Source organism: Alexandromys fortis, unplaced genomic scaffold (assembly GCF_014885135.2).
Source record: "Alexandromys fortis isolate MF-2015 unplaced genomic scaffold, M_Fortis_MF-2015_v1.1 scaffold_126, whole genome shotgun sequence".
Classification (NCBI taxonomy): Eukaryota; Metazoa; Chordata; class Mammalia; order Rodentia; family Cricetidae; genus Alexandromys; species Alexandromys fortis.
Window position 1 is genome coordinate 26,566 of NW_026068018.1, and position 23,028 is coordinate 49,593.

The 23,028-nt window shown below is 47.4% G+C and overlaps 1 protein-coding gene across 1 annotated transcript in view; it reads right to left on the reverse strand.

The window, feature by feature from the left end:
* Positions 1-23,028, reverse strand: part of Niban1 (niban apoptosis regulator 1) — a 153,443-nt gene that overhangs the window by 11,629 nt on the left and 118,786 nt on the right. The window contains exons 7-12 of the mRNA XM_050162924.1: positions 22,776-22,880; positions 22,328-22,490; positions 17,332-17,519; positions 13,218-13,379; positions 11,635-11,745; positions 7,901-8,008 (exon numbers count right to left, since the gene is read on the reverse strand). Of these exons, the coding sequence (XP_050018881.1) occupies positions 7,901-8,008; positions 11,635-11,745; positions 13,218-13,379; positions 17,332-17,519; positions 22,328-22,490; positions 22,776-22,880 (837 nt within the window). The remainder of the gene's footprint in view (positions 1-7,900; positions 8,009-11,634; positions 11,746-13,217; positions 13,380-17,331; positions 17,520-22,327; positions 22,491-22,775; positions 22,881-23,028) is intronic.

Sequence of the window (23,028 nt, forward strand, 5' to 3'; positions counted from 1 at the left end):
CCCCAATTACATGTTTTCTTTATAAATTGCTTTGGTCATGGTGTCTCGTCACAGCAATAGGACGATGATTAAGATACTGACTTTTTAATTAATGAACATTTAATTAATGTACATTTGTGTGTACATTTTATTCTGTATGGGCAACTTAAGAACCACTTTATCTTAGGTAGACACCTAGAAATAAGATGTAGATATATGTTCAACATCATTAGCACAGAAGCCCCTTTCTAGTTGAGAACCCAAGGATTCTGTCTTCCTCTTCACCTGGCACTGATGGTCTCCAATTCCAAGACAGCTCAGATATGATACAAAACCCCTTGACTTTCCCAGCCTCCCAAAGGCTTCCAAATGCCTTATTAGCAGCATGAAGACCAAGCATGGATAAATAAATAAATGCCAGAGATGAATTCAGTGATCCAGGCACTTGATAGTGCTGAAGAGAGGGGCTCCCTTAGGGAACCAAGGACTTGGCAGAGGGAGTTGATGCCTTTTAGTCTGATGGCAGCTTTCACCACTGAGACACGGGGGTGGCTGTGGGCCTGGATTTTAGGGTTCCACCAATGCAAGGCAATAGGGCTCATTTATGTCCACCTGAGAAGAAGGGTGGAAGACTGAGGAGACACAAGCGTCAGTGATCTCTAGAGCTGTAACAGACGGAAGGGGCACTGCCCAGGGAACACTGCTCATGGGAGCCTGGGTAAGCAGGACGCCACTCTGAACCTGTCTTTACTTCTATCACACGAGGAGAACAAGCTCAGGCCTCAGCACCCCTTGTCCCTCACTCCCCTGTCACTCATCCACTGGCACCAAATGAACGACCGAGCTCAGCTAGGGATGCTGCTACCTTCCCTGTGCAGCCACCGTAGTGTTCTCACATGGCATCTGTGTACCTGGCATCTGCCTCTATACTGTGCACTCCAGGGCAGCAGGGACAGTAACCTGGATCATACACTGTACATGCCACAGTACCTGGATCATACACTGTACATGCCACCGTACCTGGATCATATACTGTACATGCCACCGTACCTGGATCATGTTTCACACATTTTGGGGGTATGTTTGATGAATAAATAGAAAACATATTTTCATCTAGTTAAATAATTCAGTGGGAAGGGAGCAGAGGCGTTATGTTTCTGGGATGTGTCTAATTGTACAATGCACATCTTCCGTGATGAGACAATTGAACTGGATCAGATGCTTAATTTTCTGGATCAACTAAAATGGAATATTGACATGGAAATTTGGAGGGTGGTTAAGAAAAGGAAAATGCCACCATAGGCAATCCTAATGCACGGCTAGGGTAGAGTACAATGTCACAGATCTAGGAAACTGCTACTGGAAGAACTAAGAAAAGCTCACTTAGGAAAACAAGGGCTTCTATGGAGCAGACAATCCTCTACTATATCTGCCTATAAACCTGGGCTTCCCAAAGGCTCTGACACCGATACAATGCCCTATATCACTGAAAACGCAGGGCCACAGGCTCTTTTTTTTTTCTTTCTTTTTGATTTTTCGAGACAGGGTTTCTCTGTAGCTTTGGTTCCTGTCCTGGAACTAGCTCTTGTAGACCAGGTAGGCCTCGAACTCACAGAGATCCGCCTGCCTCTGCCTCCTGAGTGCTGGGATTAAAGGTGTGCGCCACCACCGCCCGGCCCACAGGCTCTTTTGAAAGCAATATCTCTCAACTAAAATTGGCAAGATCTGTGGCTGGGGGGGAATGGCTCATTGGATAAAGCATCATTTTGCCTATATTTAGGTCCCTATCACCCACATAAAAGCAGGGGGAGGAGGTGGGGCATTGGACTGCCTGTAAACCCAGTGCTGAGGAAGCAGAGACAGGGTTGCTAGGCCAAGTTGGCTACATGGACTTGCTGATTGGCAAGCTCCAGGTTCAGTGAGATTGAGGAAGACATTCTGTGTAGGTCTCTGGCCTATACACACACAGGCATACATACCTGAAAATATATGTGCACCCACACTTGCAAAAACGCATGTATATCACACACACACACACACACACACACACACCACATACAGATGCAAAAACCAAACAAAACACCTGCAAGAGGGGCATAAATCGGGCACATTTCAGTCCTCTCATGTTAAGAAACAGAGGGCCAGAAAGAAGGGGAGCCTCCTCCCACCCCCTCTCATGAAGAAGGTAGCGGTAAGATCCACCTCCACACTTCCCTTGGGAGGGAAAATACATATTAAGCAGCATCTCTGTGTGAAGACACATTCTGAGGTAGATTAGTAATCCCTCAGGCTACTATCATCCATCACATAATCCATCACATATGGCCAGGGCCCCCACACAGACCAATTCCTTTCTCCTTTGGTTCTCTCAGATCCTTTCCACCAAAGAAATACTCCAGGAATAAATACAAGACTGACTATGCCAATGGTTATCTGAAGAAGAAAAAAAAAACCTAGCATTTATAGAACAGGAAAACAATCAGAGAAAATTACACAGTATAACAACCCACACAAAGGATTTTAATGTTCAGTGCTTGGAGAGTCTCCAAGCTGTCAAAAAGCCATTTAAAAATTCTTGGATGCTCTTTTTTTTATTGACTCCAAGGGAGAATGGGCCTTGAAAATGGCCAGGCTCCTCAGTAATTTTTTGGAACATGGAAGCAGTCATAGTAATAGGTGTAGGAGAGATTGATGCCATTTGCGGAGAGCCAGCTGTGTCACAGGTAAGTACTAACTGGATTCAGCTGGTGATAACTGGCTTCACGACCTTGGGCCTGCTATTCAACCACTTAGCTTCCCTCTTTAGCGCTGTGAGGGTGCGAATAGTCTCTCGCCTCCTCCAAGGTCATTTTGATGATTGATAAGAAATGTTTAACGCTGTCATACACTGCCTGGTGTATGATATGAACCTAACCAGATGGCAAATGTATCATCCTAATTTCTCATTCTTAGGGCACACAATACAAGCCAGGTGTGAGGGTGTAATTTTAGCATGGCAGGGTGCTAAGCCTGATGGATCGCCTGGGCTACATAGCCAGACACTGTCAAAACAAAGGAGAGCTGAGATTAAAAGAAAAAAGAAAAAGAAGATACGTATTGTAATGATCTATCCTGTCCCTTTAAGAGGCAAGCCCCACCCACTCCCTGCCCCATCCACTGAGGCAAGCAGTTCTTCCTTCTGCTTCCAGCCTGAGTCCCTTTCTTTCATCTCTATCCTGAAGAGGCCGCTTCTGCCTCTCTCCACGTCTCCCCTTCCCCACTGTTTCTCTTTCTTTCTCTGTCTCTGACTCTCTGCTCCTCTCCCTTTCCCTTCCCCCTCCATAACACACTAAATAAATGCCCACTTTCTCTGCATGGCATGCCTAATAGGTCTCTGTCTCTCATCCACTACACAGCTCCCTGCTTGGAATCAGCCGCCTTTGTGGCCCACCATGGTCTTGGGGCCCACTGGCCTTTGTGTTCTGCCACTGTGCCCCTCGGGGAACAACAGCGCTTTACTTTTACCATGACACTGGTGCTTGTGACTTGGCCACGCTTTCTCCACATCCCCTGCTGCCCACAGGCTGGCTGAGGAAACGGGGAACAGGGTTTCTTTATAACCGCTCTGCCTAAACACCGACCACTATGCACACCAGCAGCTTCAGTGGTGGGTTTTCCCCTTCCAGTCGGTCAACCACAGCCTTCATGGCTACGGTTGAGTCCTTCACTGGCATTCATCTCTGGTTGCTTCCCATAGCTAAAAAACGTGATCAGACGCCCCAGGGTGGTCCATCCGTGCTAGCGCTGCGCATGCTGTATGGTGCATCCTCGGATTTTTCTTTCTCTTTTCTCAGAAGTGGTCCCTGCTGTGAGAGACCTCTTGGAGTGGCCTCTAGCCTTTCTGGCATCCGAGTCAGGCTTTAACACCCTACCTATAGAGAGAGGACGCTCTTCTCCAGGCCCTGCGGGGTTCGTTTGCTGTTTTCACAGGTCTGCGTGTTTTCAGCTGTGGTATAAACCCTCAGACTATCAGCCACTGGCCTGCAAATGCTCTGCCAGTGTCCCACAGGCTCCACATGTCCTCAAACTCTCCCTGCCGCCACCACGACCACTGGTCCTGCGGATTAGTTGGATCCTCGAGGCAGCTGTTTTCAATTCCAGCCTTTGCTGCCTGCCGTGGCTTGTTGCACGGCAGCTTGGCAACAGGGCAGATCACACCTCTAGGTCTCTCTCGCTATTATGTTTAAAATTCCTGTGGCTCAAAAAAAAAAAAAAAAGTGGAAAAAAGTGGCCTTTTCATACAACATGTGACCATCGCCATTTTGACTGAGGTCAGGTGACCTCACTGGCATCTTAACTGACAGCCAGGTCAGGTGACCAAATCCCACCACCCTTACTGAGGTATACCTTGCCTGGTCCCCTGGTTTACTTATGTTTTTATCTCTGTTATGTGTGTGTTTTGTGCAGTGACATGCCTTTGGTAGGACCTACCAAGAGCATCCACTTCGTCCAGTTCCTGTTCACTGTGTGCACGCACACATGCACGCACGCACATATAACTTAAATACACCTATGTTTACTGTTAAGTGTTATAATTGTCTGCCCATTGTATCTCATTCCAGACTAACAAAGCAATAAGTCTCATGTTTTAAACTGGTATGTACTTCTCAGTTTTTTACAAAAATACTTTATATTTAATCCAATCCTGTTTTAAAATATATTAAGCTGTTCTCTACTATTGTCAGCTCTGCTGTTAACCTTCTACTACAAGCAGTTTCTTCTTCTTTCTGTCCTTTCACAACTATGAATCTTACCTGCGAAGTTGAGAGCCAGTACAGTTGAGCTTGTACTCAGCACTCCAGGCAGATTCTACAGTGTAGTTATAACTCATCTGTACCTGGTAAACAGCCCTCAACTGCTCAGAGATCTGGGGAATATGGCATTTAAATATATAATTATTAAAAAAAACTTTTCATAACAAAAAGAGACTGGTTGGCTCCTAGAAGCAGCACTCTACTTCCTCCAAAGAAGACAAATGGGCACAAAACAACATCCATCTGCAACTTGCTTCAACTGCTAAGCACTGACCTCTGGGCAAAACTGCCTTTCATCTAAACTAAAGATCTCTAGACAGTGGACAGAATCACTGGAATCGACAGCCTAGCTGCTCAGGTCAAGGTAGGCTTGTCTTCCTACAGGTTTCTTAGCCCACAGGATCTTCTGGAGCCTGGCAGGCCCTGCACTAAACAGCAAAAGAAAAATATGACCCTCATCAACCATGGAGGACCCTGAGGAGTAGCTCTAGACACCAACTAAGTAAGTTCCCTGTCGTTTTCCAATCAATAACTCATGTAAAATTTTGTCCTTCTCAAAGATCTCTGATGCAGTTTGACAGCTGAGAGGTTTTGTCAGTTTAAAAGGACAACCTTACCAAACAAATTTCAGTAAAATACAAGTTATTAAGGTGTGTACCTGCAAGTTATAAAGATGTGAGGACAAAGACAAGTTATCAAATTTCTCTCTCATGCTGCTTTTTATAATCTTAAAAATACTTTTTATTTTGCAAAAATATTTGTCACAGTCATTCTGATATAAGTATGCTGCTGTTTAAAACTTATGTTTTCATAAACCCAAAAAATTCTTGTGAGTTCCAGGGAGCCGAATTAAAGGATCCACCTTAAACAAGTCAGATACACCCATCTCACTTCCCTGGTCCTAAAAAGTTTTTTTTTTTTCCTAAACTTAACTTTGTACCTTAAACAGGTATAATAGACACCAGACAGTTCCATACCACAAACACCGGACAGGAGCAAAGAGACCAGCTAAGCCAGGATGTGACCAGCACCCAGCTTTCTCAAGTTCCCCCCAAGATGATGCCCACAAATAAGCAGGAAGCAGTCTTGAGACTCTGCAGTCCCAATTTCTTTAACCTGTTATGCCTAACCTCCAGGCTTTTTATTATAAAAAAAAAAAAGAGAGATGGGAATGTAATGGCCTGCTCTGTCCCTTGAAGAGACAAGCCCCACCCACTCCCTCCCCCATCCACTGAGGCAAGCAGATCTTCCTTCAGCTTCCAGCCCGAGTCTCTCCCTTTTCCTTCTCTCTCTCCTCTCTCTCTCTCTCTCTCTCTCTCTCTCTCTCTCTCTCTCTCTCTTGTAGAGGCAGCTTCTGCCTCTCTCCCTTCTCCCCACTTCCCCTCCCCCCTTTCTCTCTCTGTTTCTCTGTCTCTCTGCTCTTCTCCCTTTCCCCTCCATAACCCACTAAATAAATACCCACTTTCTCTGCATGCTGTGCCTAATAGGTCTCTGTCTCTCACCCGCCATGTGGCTCCCTGCCTGGGACTGGCTGCCTTCATAGCCCACCGTGGTCTCGTGACCCGCTGCCCACTGCTGCCACTTGGGGGCCTGCGGGATTTTATTTTTACCATAATACATATTATCATATGAATTTCATAAATGATGGAAGTTGATCAAAACAAGTACAGGGGCCTTCCCGGAAGCCCAGAACTTACAGACAAGCCTTGAAGAAGCTCCAGACACTTCTTGTCTGTTGCTCTATCATACCTCATAGTCATGGCTGTCCTGCAGCCCCATGCTCACAACAGTTCATGTCAGAGATTTCTGTAAACTAAAGTTACGGAAGGTAGGAGAACAAGTAGTCCTCTGTGCTCACACTGAAGATCTTTTCTGGGTGTAGTGGCCAACTTTTGGTGCACATGCTGAATAAGATTGACAGTAAAATGGGAGAACATCTCATCTCCTTTGGCAATCCACCACAGCCCTTGCTTGGCTCAAGTCCTGTCATTGGCCTTTGAGATTTCCTGTAGTTTGGGAGTCAGAAATCCTGGGCTATGTGTGTGTGTGCATGGAGGCCGAAAAACGTGAGCCTATTTCCACACTGACCAAAGGTCAGAGAGCTGGAACTTACCTCTAGTCCTTCAAGGTTATTGTCTGTTTCTACCTCCAAAGGTCCCACCTAGATTTAGAGCAGAGAGCTCTGCTCGGTTAAGGTTACTGTCAACAGGTGTGGCTAATAGCCAGACCTTGTATTTCAGGAAGAGAGAAAAGGATATGTTTCTATCTCAAAAGAAAGAAAGTCTACGGATCCCTTAAGGAGACAACTTTGGATTCCACCTAGGAAGTGGTTTACCCACAGAATGCTTCGGTCTAGGATGTGAGCATGACTTGTTTTGTACTAGCAACTGAATGGTTAACTAAGGATGTAGCCTGTGCAGGGCAGTGGTGGCGCACACCTTTGATCCCAGCACTCAGGAGGCAGAGGCAGGCAGATCTCTGTGAGTTCAAGACCAGCCTGGTCTACAAGAGCTAGTTCCAGGACAGGCTCCAAAGCCACAGAGAAACCCTGTCTTGAAAAACAAAACAAAACAAAAAGGATGTAGCCTGCGATCTTCAACTGGTTTGTTTATCTCCTTGTATCATGTTAATGCAGCTTTTGTCTTATTCTTTCCTTTTATGATCAGGGGTATTTTAAGCAATTGAAAATTAAGCTGGGGTGAATTCCAGTACTCTCTGGAACTCCCTCCCTATACTATTCTATATGTCTCTCCACTTCATTATGTTCATTTGCGTCTTCATATTCTTTACTGTATTCTAAATCCCCATGCCTCTACCCTGGCAAGAGGTATTTTTGCTGAGGCTGGTCCATGACACGTGTGTGTGTGTGTGTGTGTGTGTGTGTGTGTGTGTGTGTGTGTGTTGAAACATAGACTTTGTCTATATATTTGTGCACCGTCTCTGGCTGCAGTTGCACTACACAGCAGCGCTGAGAAAAAAAAAAAAACGCCCACAAAACCTAAAACATCTACTTGACCACCAACAAAGAATTCACCAGCCCTCTGGTGTAGTCTAGTATTTGCCAGTGCAGGAGCCCAAAATAAATATTCAAACTTAAGCATCAAGCGGAACGGTGTCCGTTTCCTTACTGGTTTGCATGTGGACGCCAGTGCCTTCTGCAGGGTGGGCAGTGTGATTTGAATCAGTGCTTCCTGGAAGATCTTCTTCCGGATGGTGCTGCTGTCGTAATCGTATTGCTGCGAACACAGAGACACACGCTAAGGAGCAGTTTTAATCTGGAACTTTCACTGAAACAAGAAAACAAAATGCCCACCCAGTCATCTCCCTTCCTCAGCCCCCACTAATTTCTGAGGGTTCTCATAAGTCTAGGGCCTCAGAAACCTCCTTCTGGAACTCTTGCATAAACTGTGTCTAGGCTGTGGAGTCATGATCCATGTCATTATGTTCCCCTTCTACAAATATGGAAACTGAGGCAAGATCAAACCAAAGAAGTGATATGTTGTTTAAAGATGTGACTCAAACTGGAGAGGGAGTTTGTGCTTCATTGCCCCTGAGCTGGGTAGACACAGGGGAGTCATGGGTATCAGTTATGCTCTGTCCCGGAAGCAGGGTGGGTGGCTTTTAATAATGTCCACAAGGGGAGAGAAGACATGACTTAAAGTTCCATCAACACAGTGAGCACACTGAACACCCCAAACTGGAGAGTGCGCAGCAGCGCTGAGCAGTTCCAGCAGAAATAGACTGACCAGGACTAAAACATCCACCTGAAACTCACCAAAGAGTTCGCCCACCACTCTCTGGCTTAGTCCAGGGCTCGAGAGCACAGAAGTGGAAAAGAGCACATTTAATCTGAAGAGTCAGCAAGAAGCCAGTTAGTGGTGACACACGCCTTTTATCCCAGCACTGGGAAGGCAGAGGCAGGGGGATCTCTGTGAGTTCGAGGCCAGCCTGGAACTCACAGGACAAGGCCCCAAAGCTACTGAGAAACACTGTCTCGAAAAGCCCAAAGGAGGGGAGGGGAAGAAAAAAAAAAGTCAACAAGAGCAGGCTCTTGGGAGCAGCCCATTTCCAGCGTGGTTTGCGCGTGGATGCCAGTACCTTGTGCACAGGCGCTCAGGAGAATTGCTGTGGGCATGTAAACACAATGGTTCAGCCAAAAGAAGAATGGCTGGAGAGGCCCGCGCTCACATTGGAAGTCATAAGGTCACCAAGTAGAGAGGCCATGGGGGAAGGTAGGAGAAGTAGAAACACCAGGGCCAAGAGCCTGATTCAAACATCAGTAGGCTCGTTCTTGCCGGAGGTGGAATCTGTTCTGTACTCATGGGACCACCCCTGGCAGGAACCTCTTTTTTTTTTTCTTTTAAAGTAGCAAATAGTTTATTGGTAAGTTCATGGTTTTAACAGTAACAGCAAGTTCATTTGATTAGGAATGTGGGGGTTTGAAAGAAAATGCCCCCACAAAGGGAGTGGCACTATTTGGAGGTATGGCCTTGGTGAAGTGGGTGTGGTCTTGTTGGAGGAAGTGTGTCACTGTGGAGGCAGGCTTTGAGGTCTCGTTTATGCTCACGATATTGGCTGGTGTCTTCCTGTTGCCTGTGACTCAGGATGTAAGAGCGCTCTGCTCCTTCTCCAGCACCACATCTGCCTGCACGCCATCATGCTTGATGCTTAACAGACTAAACCTCTGGACTGTAAGCCACCCCCAATTAAATGTTTTCCTTTATAAGAGTGGCCACAGCCATGGTGTCTCTTCACGGCAATAGAAACCCTGACTAAGACAAGGAGACAATAAACAAGTCAAAAATGCTTGCAAATTGTCAGAAAATCTGTGACCATTTGGGCTGTTGCACAGAAATCCAAAATCACCGAAAAGCAAAATCTTAAAGTATATCTGTCCTCTTATTAGAGTAGGTCCCGGGTACCTGGTGTCTGCAGAACTGTGTAAGTTGTCACCTTCTAACTAAACACGTAAGTACGGCTTTTACAGCTACCCGGTGGGCTAGTAGTGAGAATTCTGTCTCCTTCTACAACAATTGCTCTTTTCCAAATATTTGATTTTCGGATCACTTGAACGTTTTTGCAATTACAAGTGTCGCCTCTCTAAATAAAAGGGAAGTTAAGCTGGACATGGTGAAATGTAGCCGGTAGACCCAGGATGCTTGGGTTCAGGAATGCAAAACCATCAACAGCTGGACACCCATCACATAGGTCTATTTTACAGCCCATCCGATGTTTAGGGTGACTGCAAGGTTTCCAGGAAACCCCAACTCTAGAGCACATGTCAAAGCGTATGTGAGTCCCTCATGGTTGTGTATTTCCGTGGCCCTGTTAGCTAGGCTGGCTACAACACTGACCGTAAGGTATTCTAGGTTCCTTTCAACCCCAACACCTGACAATAGGGACACCTTCCTACCTCTACCTCCTTCCTCTCCTGTCTGCCTAAGCACTGGTGACTGTGGTTTGACCTTACCCCTCAGTGCCACTGCTGGTGTGTTGTTATTTGTGCTTCAATGGTCAACACTGCTTTTCATCGCAACAGTTTGGGCACCAGAGATCCTGCTGCCTGAGTGGCATCAAGATGAGGCCTGGAACTCTGGGTCCTACCTTAGACCCGATGGGACATCCCTCAGACCTGAGAGAACATCCTCAGACCCTACAGGACTTCAATCTTCTGTTCTAAAGCACTGTTTTCTGGAAGCCCGAGGTGGCAGCAACAAGTGGGCCAGGTGTAAACACAGTTCCAGCTCCAAGCTCGTGGTCCACGGCTGTGCTAAGCTTTAATAAATAAGTCCAGCTTCAGNCAAGGCGGGGGGTGGGAGGCGTGAAGCCGGGAGGGAACGCAGGGGCAGGGGACTGACGCAGAGCTGAAAGGAATGCGGCGGTGACGGGGGGGGGGTGTTGTGATTTGGCTTGATTGGGATTTTTGCTTTGGGGGGGGGGTCGCATTAGGAAAAATTCCTAACAGTTCGGTGCTGTGTTTTCCCTGCTGACCCATCCTCAGGGGGGGGGGGGGGGGGGGGGGGGAGCGTCTAATAAACTCAGTGAGAGTCAAAGAAAATGGTCCAGCTCTGGGGTCTGTTTCTTAACAGCCTTCAAACAGGCCAAAAGAGATGTCTCTGTGGATGCTTCCTATTCCTTAGAGGACCCAAATTCTGTCCCCAGCACCCACAATGGATGAGTGACAACTGCCTGTACTCCAGCTCCAGGGATGGGAATCCTCTTCTGGCCTCCATGGGAACCCACATACAGGTGGCATGCATTCACATAGACAAGTGCAAACACGCATAAATAATAAAAACTAAAAAAAATGTAAATCTTTGGAGTGACAACTTAGGAACGACAAATCTTAGGAACATGAATTTTTAAAGGGCTTTAAGTACCAAATGCATGCAAGCTCCTATTGTCACGACAGTCTTATCATGGACTTATACCTAAAGTTCCTTAAACCCATCTCATATGGCAGGTGTACTTTCCCTTGGGCTGGTTCCTTTGGCTCTAAGTTTTTGGTTTTATTTAAAATGTTACTAATCTCGTACTTGGAATGCTAGGCTGCAGCTGACCTAGTGTTATATTCTATGCAGTATCTGTCACGGTGTTTGCGGCGGCCAGCCTACACATTTGTCAGGTTGTGAAAGACTTCTAAGGCGTTAGTGCGGAAGACCACATGTGGTTCCTGAAGACGCCACTAGATGGCAGGAGAGGTACGAGAGTCACGCTAGGGAAACCGCGGGGAACAATGGTCATCTGTGCTTTGGAAACTGGGATGGGGTGAAGGGGCGGTCAGGGCATTTCCCACTAAGGAACAGCAACAGGGGTCACAGTCTTGTCAGATGCTCCCCACAAATGAAGACAAAGCTCTTACCTTTAAGACACGGAGCTTAACCTTCTCGATGGTAGCCTCTGTTTTGGAAGCCTCTCCTTGGAGATGTGGGGAGAGCAGCTGTTCAAACGTGAACACCGCGTTCTCCATGAGCTGTCCATCAATCAGGCCAACAGAAAGAGACCACAGTCAGAGGCTGGGGACATGGGCCCGGCCTGCCTGCCTAGGCTCTGGCAGGAGGGAATGAACAGAGTTCCCCCATGCACAACTGTGGGGTGACACACGGCTCATCATACTCCCTGGACTGTGAAACAAAAAACCTAGTGGCCACTATGAGATGGGCAGAGGGTGGAAAACACCCTTCTTTATACATATATGCATGTCTGTCTGGCTTAAAATGGCATCCTTTTGTCCCCTCTTTTACCCATCATTCTTAATGGGAAAGAAGCCCAGGTACGAAGGGACTTAGAGCCACGGTCTCATTGTAGCCATTCTCCTCCTCCGTGCCCTGGTGCCTCAGACACAGATCACATGACAAGGTGGGAGAAGGCCCCTCATCTAGAAGGACATAAGTCAATCTGTAGCACACACTCCCTCTATTGATACCCTATCGTCCCATATGGCCGTCTTCCTCTGTGAGGCTAGTGTTCTGGTTGGAATACAGAATGGTTCTTGTAGGCTCATTCCTGTTTATGAACTTGGTCCTTGGTGGGAAGGCACTGTGTGGGGAGGCTATTGAATCTTCAGGATTTGAGACCTTGCTTGGGGAGGCGGGGCCTTGCTTGGGGAGGCGAGGCCTTGATGGAGGAGGCGGGGCTTGAAGAATATAGCATCGCCCCTCCTCCAGCACAAACCTTTTCTGCTTCCTGGGTACCAGTCATGGGCTCCCACATCCCTTATATTTTTTAAGGCAGGGTTTCATCCAGCCTAGGCTGGCCTTGAACTTGAAATGTAGACAAAGAAGACTTTAAACCCCTGATTTGATCCTCCTGCCTCGATCTCCCCAATTCTGGAATTCAGGTGTAACTCTAGGTATCTGGCAGCCTCTTTCAGCTTCCAAGGGCATCTGCGTGCTCATGGTACACATGAGCAGACGTGCACAAAAATCCATGTAATAAAATACATCTTAAAAATAAAACTCAAATATGAAACTGTAGTGGGTCTCCTTGTAATGAGGCAGGGAATTCAGCCAGTGTTTCTAGACCCTGGCTGCATGTTCGAAACAGTGGGAGATAAGTGGAGGACATTCTCTATGAGTCTCAAGTACATTATAAAACATATATATTAACACACACACACACACAGTATTTGAAATCACTAGAGCTGGGGCACCACAACAGTAGTTCCCCCATGTGTTTCTAATATGCAGCCAAAGTCTGAAGCCTTGACTCAACCCATCAAATAATTACCAGCTAATGCTACTTTATTTCCCAGATTCTCATTTTCTGAGGAAAGATGAAGCCAGCTGGAAGGACAGCGTGTGTCCTCAGTCAACCTGACTCTGGAAACAGGCCTCAATTCCCTGAGTGCAGAGCAGCCCCGCCGCATCTGCCATCATGCAATGCTCCTCTCCCTCCCTCCCCTCTTCTCATCCTCATCCTCCCTGGACACCCTTCAGCTCCCACCTCTTGCATGTAGTTCTGTGTCCTCTGGACCACCAGATCAACGTGAGGGAATCTGAAGCGGCTCTGGAGATCCAGCAGGCGCTCTGGAAGCAGGGTGACTTTAGTATAACAAGGTTCCATCTTCACAGAATCCAGAGGAAGCTTCATCAACTGGTCCAGGCGCTGCATTTAGGGGAAGGAGAAAAGTAAACGCCCTTAGGTGCAGGACTCTTTCCTTGATATTACACAGTACTAAGGCCTACATTTGAAACGGTCAAGCATATGTTACGAGTGTTAGTTACAATTTGCACCACTCTAAGGCATCTTCAACTGTTTTCTTTCCTTCTGTGGTTCCCTAGGGCAGCTCTACTGCTAGGAAAGAAACAGAAGAACCAACGAGTATCAGGAAGTCTCAGAGGCACACCCAAGCAGGGGCTCCAGTCTCTTTAAGTCCTCAGTAGCCTCCAAGTCCCCACTTCCTGAACTCAGGAAGCAGCCAGGCAGGCTCTTTGGCAGTGAGAAGTGTTGCTGGGCCCATGAGCCTGCATAAGATTCTTTAAGGGGCTGAAACTTGTTCCATTTTCTAAGCTTAGCTTAAAATGCTTTTAAACTTGACCACTGGAAGCTTAAAATAAGCCGGAGAGTGGGTGAAGAAGACAGGGAGAAAATTGCTGAAAATGAGAGCTCTCAAGAGAAGCTGTGTAAAAGGCAGGTGAGTGTGACTAACACGGGAAACCCTGTCTGGGAGGAGTTTTCCAAGGGCCCACGCCATTGGGATTCATGGAGGGGGGGAAGTATTCACTTTAAGAAGCGAACAATGGAGCGGTCTGCTGAGGTGGAATTAAAGGAGGAAAAGCACGGTGTTACAGCTCCTTTTTGTCCTACAATTGCAAATGCATCAATTTCCTTTTTAAACATTTATTTTACTTTTAATTATGAGTATATGTGTGTGTGTACAAATATGTGCATGTGAGTGTAGGTACCCATGAAAGCCAGCAGAGGGCACCAGATCCCCGGGAGCTGGAGTTACTGGTGGTTGTGAGCCACCTGACATGGGTGCTGGGAACTAAATTTAGGTTGTATAAAAGATCAGCACGTGCACTTAACTGCTGAACCATTAATCCAGCACCAGGAATATTTTACTTAAAATAATTAATTGAATAGGCCAGAGAGGAAAAGTGGGTGTCTATTTTATTACTATCAAATTGTTGGAAGTTTAAATAAGTGATAACACCCCTCACAGACCATAACATGGAGAGAAGGCTTCTTCCACAAACAAATCAGTACAATGCAAAATTTAAATTATGTTTTGAAGTTTGAGGTCAACATCTGTTAACCTGAAAATATACCTTCCAACCTAGGAGTCTGCCCCACTGAAACAAAAGCATCAGGATACAAGGAATGTGTGCATAAATACTTACACATGTGCCTATGATGTGACAGGATGTGTGTACAAAGTTATTTATTACAGCTTTGCTCATGGTGTCCGCGATAATGGGATGGCTGAATAAACCACCGCACTTCTAAACATGAAATATTATGTTGTCATTACGAAAAGTGATTCAGAACTAGATCAGTTACGTTGGAAACAGTTTCATGAAATCATTTTGAAGAAGAAACCCGATAAGCAGCTTAGTGTATAAAATAACTGTACTTTTATAAAAGCAAACAATGTAAGATACCAGCACTGAAATGTGTGTTTTCTATATCTTCTAAGAGGCGGAAAAAAACAGAACAGTACAAGCTGAATTGGTGCCATTTTTTTTTTTTATTTTTTGGTGAGGAAGTGAGTGGCACCAGAAAATGAAGGGGAATAAAGGCAAGTTAAAACACACACACACACACATACACACGCACACACACACCCCTTACAGGCATGTTCACACATACACACGCGCACACACACACACCCCTTACAGGCATGTTCACACATACACACGCACGCACACACACACCCTTTACAGGCATGTTCACACATACACACGCGTGCGCGCACACACACACACACCCCTTACAGGCATGTTCACACATACACACGCGCACGCACGCGCGTGCACACACACATCCCCCTTACAGGCATGTTCACACATACACACGCGCGCGCACACACACACACGCACACACACATCCCCCTTACAGGCATGTTCACACATACACACGCACGCACACACACACACACACCCTTTACAGGCATGTTCACACATACACATGCGTGCGCACACACACACACCCCTTACAGGCATGTTCACACATACACACGCGCATGCACGCGCGTGCACACACACATCCCCCTTACAGGCATGTTCACACACACACGCACACACACACACATCCCCCTTACAGGCATGTTCACACATACACACGCGCGCACACACACACACGCACACACACATCCCCCTTACAGGCATGTTCACACATACACACACGCACACACACACACACACGCACGCACACACACACACATATCTCCCATATGGGCATATGCACACATACACATGCACATATACAGCTGTAATAAGAAGCTCGAGGCATTCATGAAATGATCTTAGTTTTGTACAATCACATGTACGGGCATAAAGAAATGAAGAAAGTACAGCAGAGGAGGGTAACTACGGCTTACAACAATCTATCATGTATTTTATAATGAGCTCGAAGAGCTGCCAGCACACAGAAATGAAAAATGTTTAAGGGAATAGAAGTGGTAATTACTTGTTGGATCATTCCACACCATCTGCACGTATAAACTGCTGAAACAGGCATGTAGAAGCTGCTTTGGCTCGAAAAGCATTGACTCCTCAGGTAGATCCACGGGTAACTAAAGCAGGATAAATAAAATGCTGGCATCTCTACCTTCATTCAGGGTCTGCCTGTCCCTTTTACTTTGGCTGAGGCACAGAGATAAGTCATTGTCCTAAGCCTACAGTCACGCTGTATCCTAGGAGGAGCAGAGTCTCCCGGGATATATCCACATACAGACAAGGGCAGTTACCCTTGTGGGCAAGGCTACACCTGGAGCAGAAGAGAGTCTCCTGTAGGGGTCAGGTGGCTCCCCGGAGGTGCTAAGGGTGATAGGGACAACCTGGAAGCTGGAGAGGGCGAGCTGGGGCAGTGCTCAGGGAGACCAGGACAGCTGATGGGGTCCCACACTCCATTTAAGCCTAAGGCACACGCCAGCACTCTAGAGTTGGTCTCTGGACTCCTTTGTCTGCTCCTCTCCCAAGGTGCCACATGACCCCTTTCCTCTGCCGGTCACCATTATCCGTCTCTTTGATTGGCATGTTGTGACAGCCTGTTGTGGCTGCTGGAGCCAGGCTTCTGCCTTCAAAGATCTGGCTAACACTGCCACACGGTAGCTCATAAATGTGTACAGTTACAATGTACCAACTAAAAGAAAAAACCCTTTTAAGTGATATCAGGAAGAGGGAGAGAGAAACAATTACCCTAACAAGTCCTATCCTTAATAATACGGTGAATGCAAGGCAAGCGGCCAGTGTCTATGTGAGCAAAGCTCCTCCGGAGTTCCTGCTAGTGCAGAGCACGCCCTCCCCTACTTTCTGACTCAGTAGACTGAGGTGCCACTGCTGCTTGACAGGCGTGGCTTTATATCAGGGATCTATAGCTGTGGCAACAAAGCAGCAAGTGTTATTTAAAGTAAGGAGATAGGCTTATATATGAACAAATAAAACATGCCGGTACGCACACAGGACTATTTCAGTCAACTGGAGGGCTTGGGAATGGAGGCAGAGGGACTAGGAGCAGTTGTTAGCAGTTCTGGCTGCTAATTTTGCCTCTTTACAGACATGGAATTATATATTTGAGTTGGCTGTTTCACTTGTGCAAATATTACTTTTTCAACTTAGAAACCATTAATAAAGAAAATTGGGTGAATTTAGCTATAAATGGATGGATGGATGAGTTACGTGGGCAGATGGCAGGAATACCAGATAAATGGATGGAAAGGAAAAGGAAAGAGGAGAGAGAAAGAGAGGTTAGAGGGGACTCAAAGGGAGAGGGGGGAGACAGAATCGGAGGAGATGGGGAGAGGGGAAGGTCAAGGGGGGAGCGGTGAGAGAAAGGCACCGTGAAAAGCAGCCCAGTGCTGCTGGGAACTCGGCTCCCCCGCTTGCTCTCCTACCTCCTTCAGCTGGACGCTGTCCTGGGGGGCATGGAAGCTCTGGCTGAGTTCGTCTACTTCTTTCTCGAAGAGTGCCCGCACTTCACTGAAGCCTGAGCTCACCGGCCCCATCACCTCCTCCAGAATGGACGCCAGGAACGGCTGCACGCTCTCCCCACAGCTTTTCTCCGCTGGCTGAGCCACCATTGCTAAGGTAGGAAGAGGTCAAAGGGTAGCATGACTTGGGACAAAATTAGATTCACGGGCCACACCACAGCTAAATGGCCCCTGGGTGAGTTCCGATGGGCAGAGCAGGCTGGTATGATGGAACCTTTGCCAGCATTCAACAGGCTGCAAACCCACTGGATGCTCTGAGACCTAGGGTGTCTCCAGGACCTCTCCTGCCCCAAGCTTCATCCTGCCCTGGGAAGAATGTAGATCTCTATTTGATCTCCACAAATATGCAACGGCCAGACAAGTTCACTCCCCATGATCATCACCACAGATAACACTTTGTCATATCGTTAGCTTAATTAAGGCAAAACCAAAATATCTTTCTGATAAGAATGACAGGCTTAGTGGCCACACACACACACACACACACACACACACACACACACACACTAAAGGAATCAGGAGGGATGAAAACACCCTCACGGTCATTCTATTCTCTAGAGACAGACACTGTCTTTGGTCCCGGCTCCATGAAGCTGAGCGGGGCAGGGAATCTGCATGGCTCGGGTGCAGAGGGCATACCCCTGGCCACCTAGGTTCAGAAGCAGAAGCAGCGATGTGGTCGTGAAGGAGGAGCACAATACACGGATTCGGAAGACCAACTTGGTGGGATTCAGTGGATGGACAGCTCTATCTATCACATAACCAAAACGGGAAGAACCAGCTGCCTGGGATGCCCTTTGGCCTTTCATGGGGGGGGGGGTAGATAAAGAAAGCTGGCCACATTAGATGACTTTGCCAAGGTCAAGACTAATGTGCAAATGTAGAACTGTAACTCAGAACCGTTTCAGTTATTCTGGGCATGGCATTCAGGAACTCACTTTGCTGGGGGTTACCTGCTCAAGACATGTGCAGGGCCCAGCAAGATGCTTTAGTGGGCGAAGGCACTTCCTGCCAAGCCCGATGACCTGAGGTGATCCCCATGTGATGGAAAGAGAAAACTGGCTCCTGGCAGATGTTCTTTGACCTTCACACATGTGAAATATGCACACCCATGTGAGCACACATGCACACATACACAGACACACACATACAAAGAAATGGTGCTTAAAAACAGTCAGCATTCAAGCAGGTAGCACTAATCGGACTTGGTGGTTTACCAAGGAGAGAGAGAACGAAGATGGCAGTGGGTGGGGAATGGGAGGGTGAGTGAGAGGGGAACCGAGAGTGGATATAATCAAGACATATTGTATTCATGTGTGAAATGATCAGAGCATAAATAAAAGGCCCCTTTGATGATGGATTCAAAAACGAAACAATTTGAGTTTTGTAAAATTTTTTAAAAAAGGACTTGCTTGAAACCCAATCACAAAAGTTCTTGCCAAGAAAAAGAAACTGTGGGTTAATTAGCTTCGTGAGAGGAGCTGTTGGAAAAGCATCTAATTGGGGTTTCCGGATAATCCTGAGCACAATACATGGTGATGATCTCCTAGTGTCGAGGCTGGCATTTGTCAGGTGGGTGGAGACGGGTCGTGGTCCTCTCCTTGGCATCCTCTGCCTGCTACCGCCTGCATTGTGCTCAGCCCTGACTCCACCCTTCATCCAGGGTCCTCTCACCTGGGCCTTCCTTCCTCCACCTCTGCTGGTAAACAGAGTCCAGTAAAACAGGGTCCAGTTCATATGCCACATATTTGGGACAGCTAATGACCTCCCACTAGGGACAGCCTAATGACCTCCCACTAGGGACAGCTAATGACCTCCCACTAGGGACAGCCTAATGACCTCCCACTAGGGACAGCTAATGACCCCCACCACTAAACTTCATGACCTGTGGCCTGCAGGTGTTTCCTACCAGGCTGAGTCAAGATTGAGTTCCACATACATACGCTGTACCCTCTTCTAATTCAAGAGTCTCCCTTCTGAAAAGCCTAGAAGGCTGGGGCTAGTGGAGCTGGAGGGGCCCGAGTCAGAGTCTGCTATATACGAGCCTCAGGTCGTCAGGGACATTCCTTAACCAAGGTCTCAGATTTCTTATCTGTTAGATAGAGACTTTAGGAGCAATTATTCCAGGGTTACAGTAAGGAGGAAACAATCTTACCATTTTTCAGAGTACTCAGAATGGTTGTGACCCTTAAGGAGCACAGAGCTGTGGGCTTTCTCATATGTTCTAGTCACCTAATACTAAAGCAGGACCCTCCGTAAGAGGCCCCCAGTTTTCTGAAAATGGTCCCTTTTGTTCTGGCTTCTCTGGGAGCTTTTATCACATTTTCTTCCTGTCTTGGCATCTACAAATGTCTTCTGTGTGTAAAAGTGTGTTAATGGGAAGCCTCTGGGTCCTTACGCTCACAGGAGCAGAAAAAGTTCTTACTGACGATAATTGTGGAGCAGACCGGAAGATCAATGGCTTCACTCCCAAGTGCCATATGGGTAGAAATGGAGAGACAACTCCTGTGGTGGTCTGAACAAGAATGGTCCCCATAGGCTCACACATTTTAATGCTTAGTCATTAGAGAGTAGCCCTAATTAAAAAGGATTAGGAGGTGTGGCCTTCTTGGGGTGGGTGTGGTCTTGTTAGGGTAGGTGTGGTCTTGGGGTAGGTGTGGCCTTGTTAGGCTAGATGCAGCCACTACATCGGAGGAAATGTGCCCCTGGGAGTGGACTTTTGAAACCCACTGTGAAGTTTCAAAAGTCCAAGCCCGGCCCATGTCTGTCTGTCAGCAGCCTATGGATCCAGATGCAGACTCTCAGCTACATCTTCCGTACCACGTGTGCCGTCATGCTCCCCAACATGACAATAATGGACAAAACCTCTGAAACTGTAAGTGAACCCCAATGGAATGCTCTCTTTTAAAAGAGTTACTGCGGTCACGGTGTCTCCTCACAACAATAGAACACTAACTAAGACAACTACTTAAATGTTCCCCAAGCTTTCCCGAAATCCAACACCCTCCACCAATGCAGCTGGCTTCCTTCTTTGTTTTAAAGGTAGAGAAGCAGAGGCTGGGTTAAAATCCCTCTACTATGTTTTCCTTCCTCTCTGCCTTTCTTCCCCCTTCCCCTCTTTCCTTTCTTTCTTTGCAATGCCACACTTTCTTTTCCAGCCTGGAACTCACCATCCTCCTGACAAGGGCCTCCCGAATGTGAAAGATTACCAGTGAGCCCGCTGTAGCTGCCTGAATTCCCAGAGAGTCCGCTGGACCTGCCTAAATTCCCAGGGAGCCCACTGTAGCTGCCTGAACTTTGTTTTAGAAAAGGGTTTCCCATTATTTCCTTGCAAGAGTTATTTTAGGGAACAACAGCTACTCTGGAAGCTCCAGAGGATTGGGGAAAGGACTGTGGTCTTAATTTCAGTCTGGAAAGTTAGGCCCAGACAGGTCTGAGAGAACCGAATTTTGGCAGTTTTAGGTATACATGGAATTGCAACATACACTCCCGCTATATGGGCTGTGAGGCTGGAGAATATCAAACAGAAATCACCCTGATGCTAATCTGTGCCTGGCTTTGGAGGCAATGCAGAAACAGGCCCGCAAACACCACACACTTGCACAGTGAAGTCTCTTCTTACCTCCTCGCAGGAGGAAGCATCCTATGAGTTCTGAAGCACGCTGAGCTGCAGTATGAAGAAGCTAATCTGCAGGGCAGACAACGCCCTTGGTAGACAGACCACCGTGGGAGCACAGGATCTCAAGCTCCACTGCGAGCTCAGAAGGCACTTAGCAAACGTCAGCCTGTGAGCAAGCATCTGCTCACCGACTATCCGGAGCCACTACTAAGGAACAATCACCGAGAGGCTTACACTCCCTCCCTTCACAGAAACTTTAGGTGCGCTCTGCGCATAGGGCTCAGGACTCAGAAAGACTATGAAACTGCAGATCTTGCCTAAGGCCTCTGTGTGGGGAGGAGCCAGCCATTTCCTGCCAAGGGCCGGACAATAGAGATCTGTGGCTCTGCAGTCCCAGGTCCGACTTAAGGTTCCAACAGCTCAGTTCTCTGATGTGGCCGCATGAAGCAGCTTAGGCCGTGAACTCATGGATGAGCTTGACTGTGTTCAATATGACGTCATTTATGAAAACAAGCAGGACCAGGCCCAGCTTGAGGACTGCAGTTTGCCAGCCACACTCTTGTCAGCCCTTCCAATTGCAGATTAGGAGACTAAGGCAAACAGAAGCCAAGTGCTACCCTCAACAAAACTCGACTGGCTAGTACGTACACTGGGATTACAGATACAGATGGACCAACCCTGAGCAAAAATTGGAGGCTTTTCTCTCAAAGAAAATTACATTCTTTACCACGATACACAGGCACCCATCACCAGGCAGGAAGCAAATTCCCTCCACCTTGAGTCTACAAAGCATCCAGGGTAAGATGAGGGTCCTTAATAATATGACAGCAAGTCCCACTATAGCGGCTATTGTCTCCCCTCAGTTCCTTCCGCTTAATCCTTCTCTGAAGCCAGGTGTACTATCTGAGGGCAACTGATTCTGGGATCCCCACCCCCACACCTCAGAGGAGGCCCAACGCCTGGGACACTAAAATTCCTACTATCAAATGATGCAGTATTTCACTCGAACCTTGCACATCCAACCATACACCTCTTAAGCCTTAAGTCATCTTTGGTTTACGATACTGAATACAATGCAGATGTCACAGTTGTGTTGGGAACAACAGGGAAGTCTGCACTTGATCACTGCAGACATTTTTCCCTGGGCATTTCCAGCCTGTGATTGATGGAATCCATAGATGTGAGAGGCCTGGGAACAGAGGGTCAACACATTTCCCCTCCGTGTGCATCTCTAAGGGTATGGCTCATTTATTTGGACCAGCAGGGGGTTACTCCACCAACCTCTGATCTTCCCAGTTAGGAAGTTCTTTGAGTTGACAATCTGGTCCATGTCTGAGCGGATGGTCCCTTCCAGGCCCTTTGTCAGGGCTCTGCACTCCTCCTTCAAGGCGCTTAATCCTTCCGACACTTGGTGCTGAACCAGACCGTAGGCCTCCTCCAGGAGCTGTAACACGGAGCAGCACATGACCCGTGACTAAAGGAGCTACAGAAGGGAGGGAAGCAGGCCCAGCGCAGACTCACACGTAAACAAAACGGAGCACACATTCAAGCTTCAAGTTCAACTCTGTTTAGATTAGTTCTTATGTCAGTGAGACTGAGCAGGCTCAAGGTAGACATTTTTCTACCTAGGAAGGAGTTATTTTAAAACAACACCACATGCCCGGAAAAGTAAAGAGAGATGGGAATGTTCTCCTTGACAGCACAGTTGCAAAGCAACATGGCCGCTTACCCCAAACCAGGCCCGCTTCCTGTCATTCTTCTTCCCTTTCAGCTTAGGCAGCAGATCGGTCTGAAGGGTCGGCAGGAGCTCCTCCATCACCAGGTTACTCAGGACCTGCCAGGGTAAAGGAGGCCGCAGGACATCAGTGGATGAAGGCCAGCTAGAGGTCTCATGACAGCACCCCTGGGCTACACAGGCTCAGAGGTGGGGGAATGAGGGCTGAAAGAATATGAGTGTTGACGCTGGGCATGGGACTTAAGGC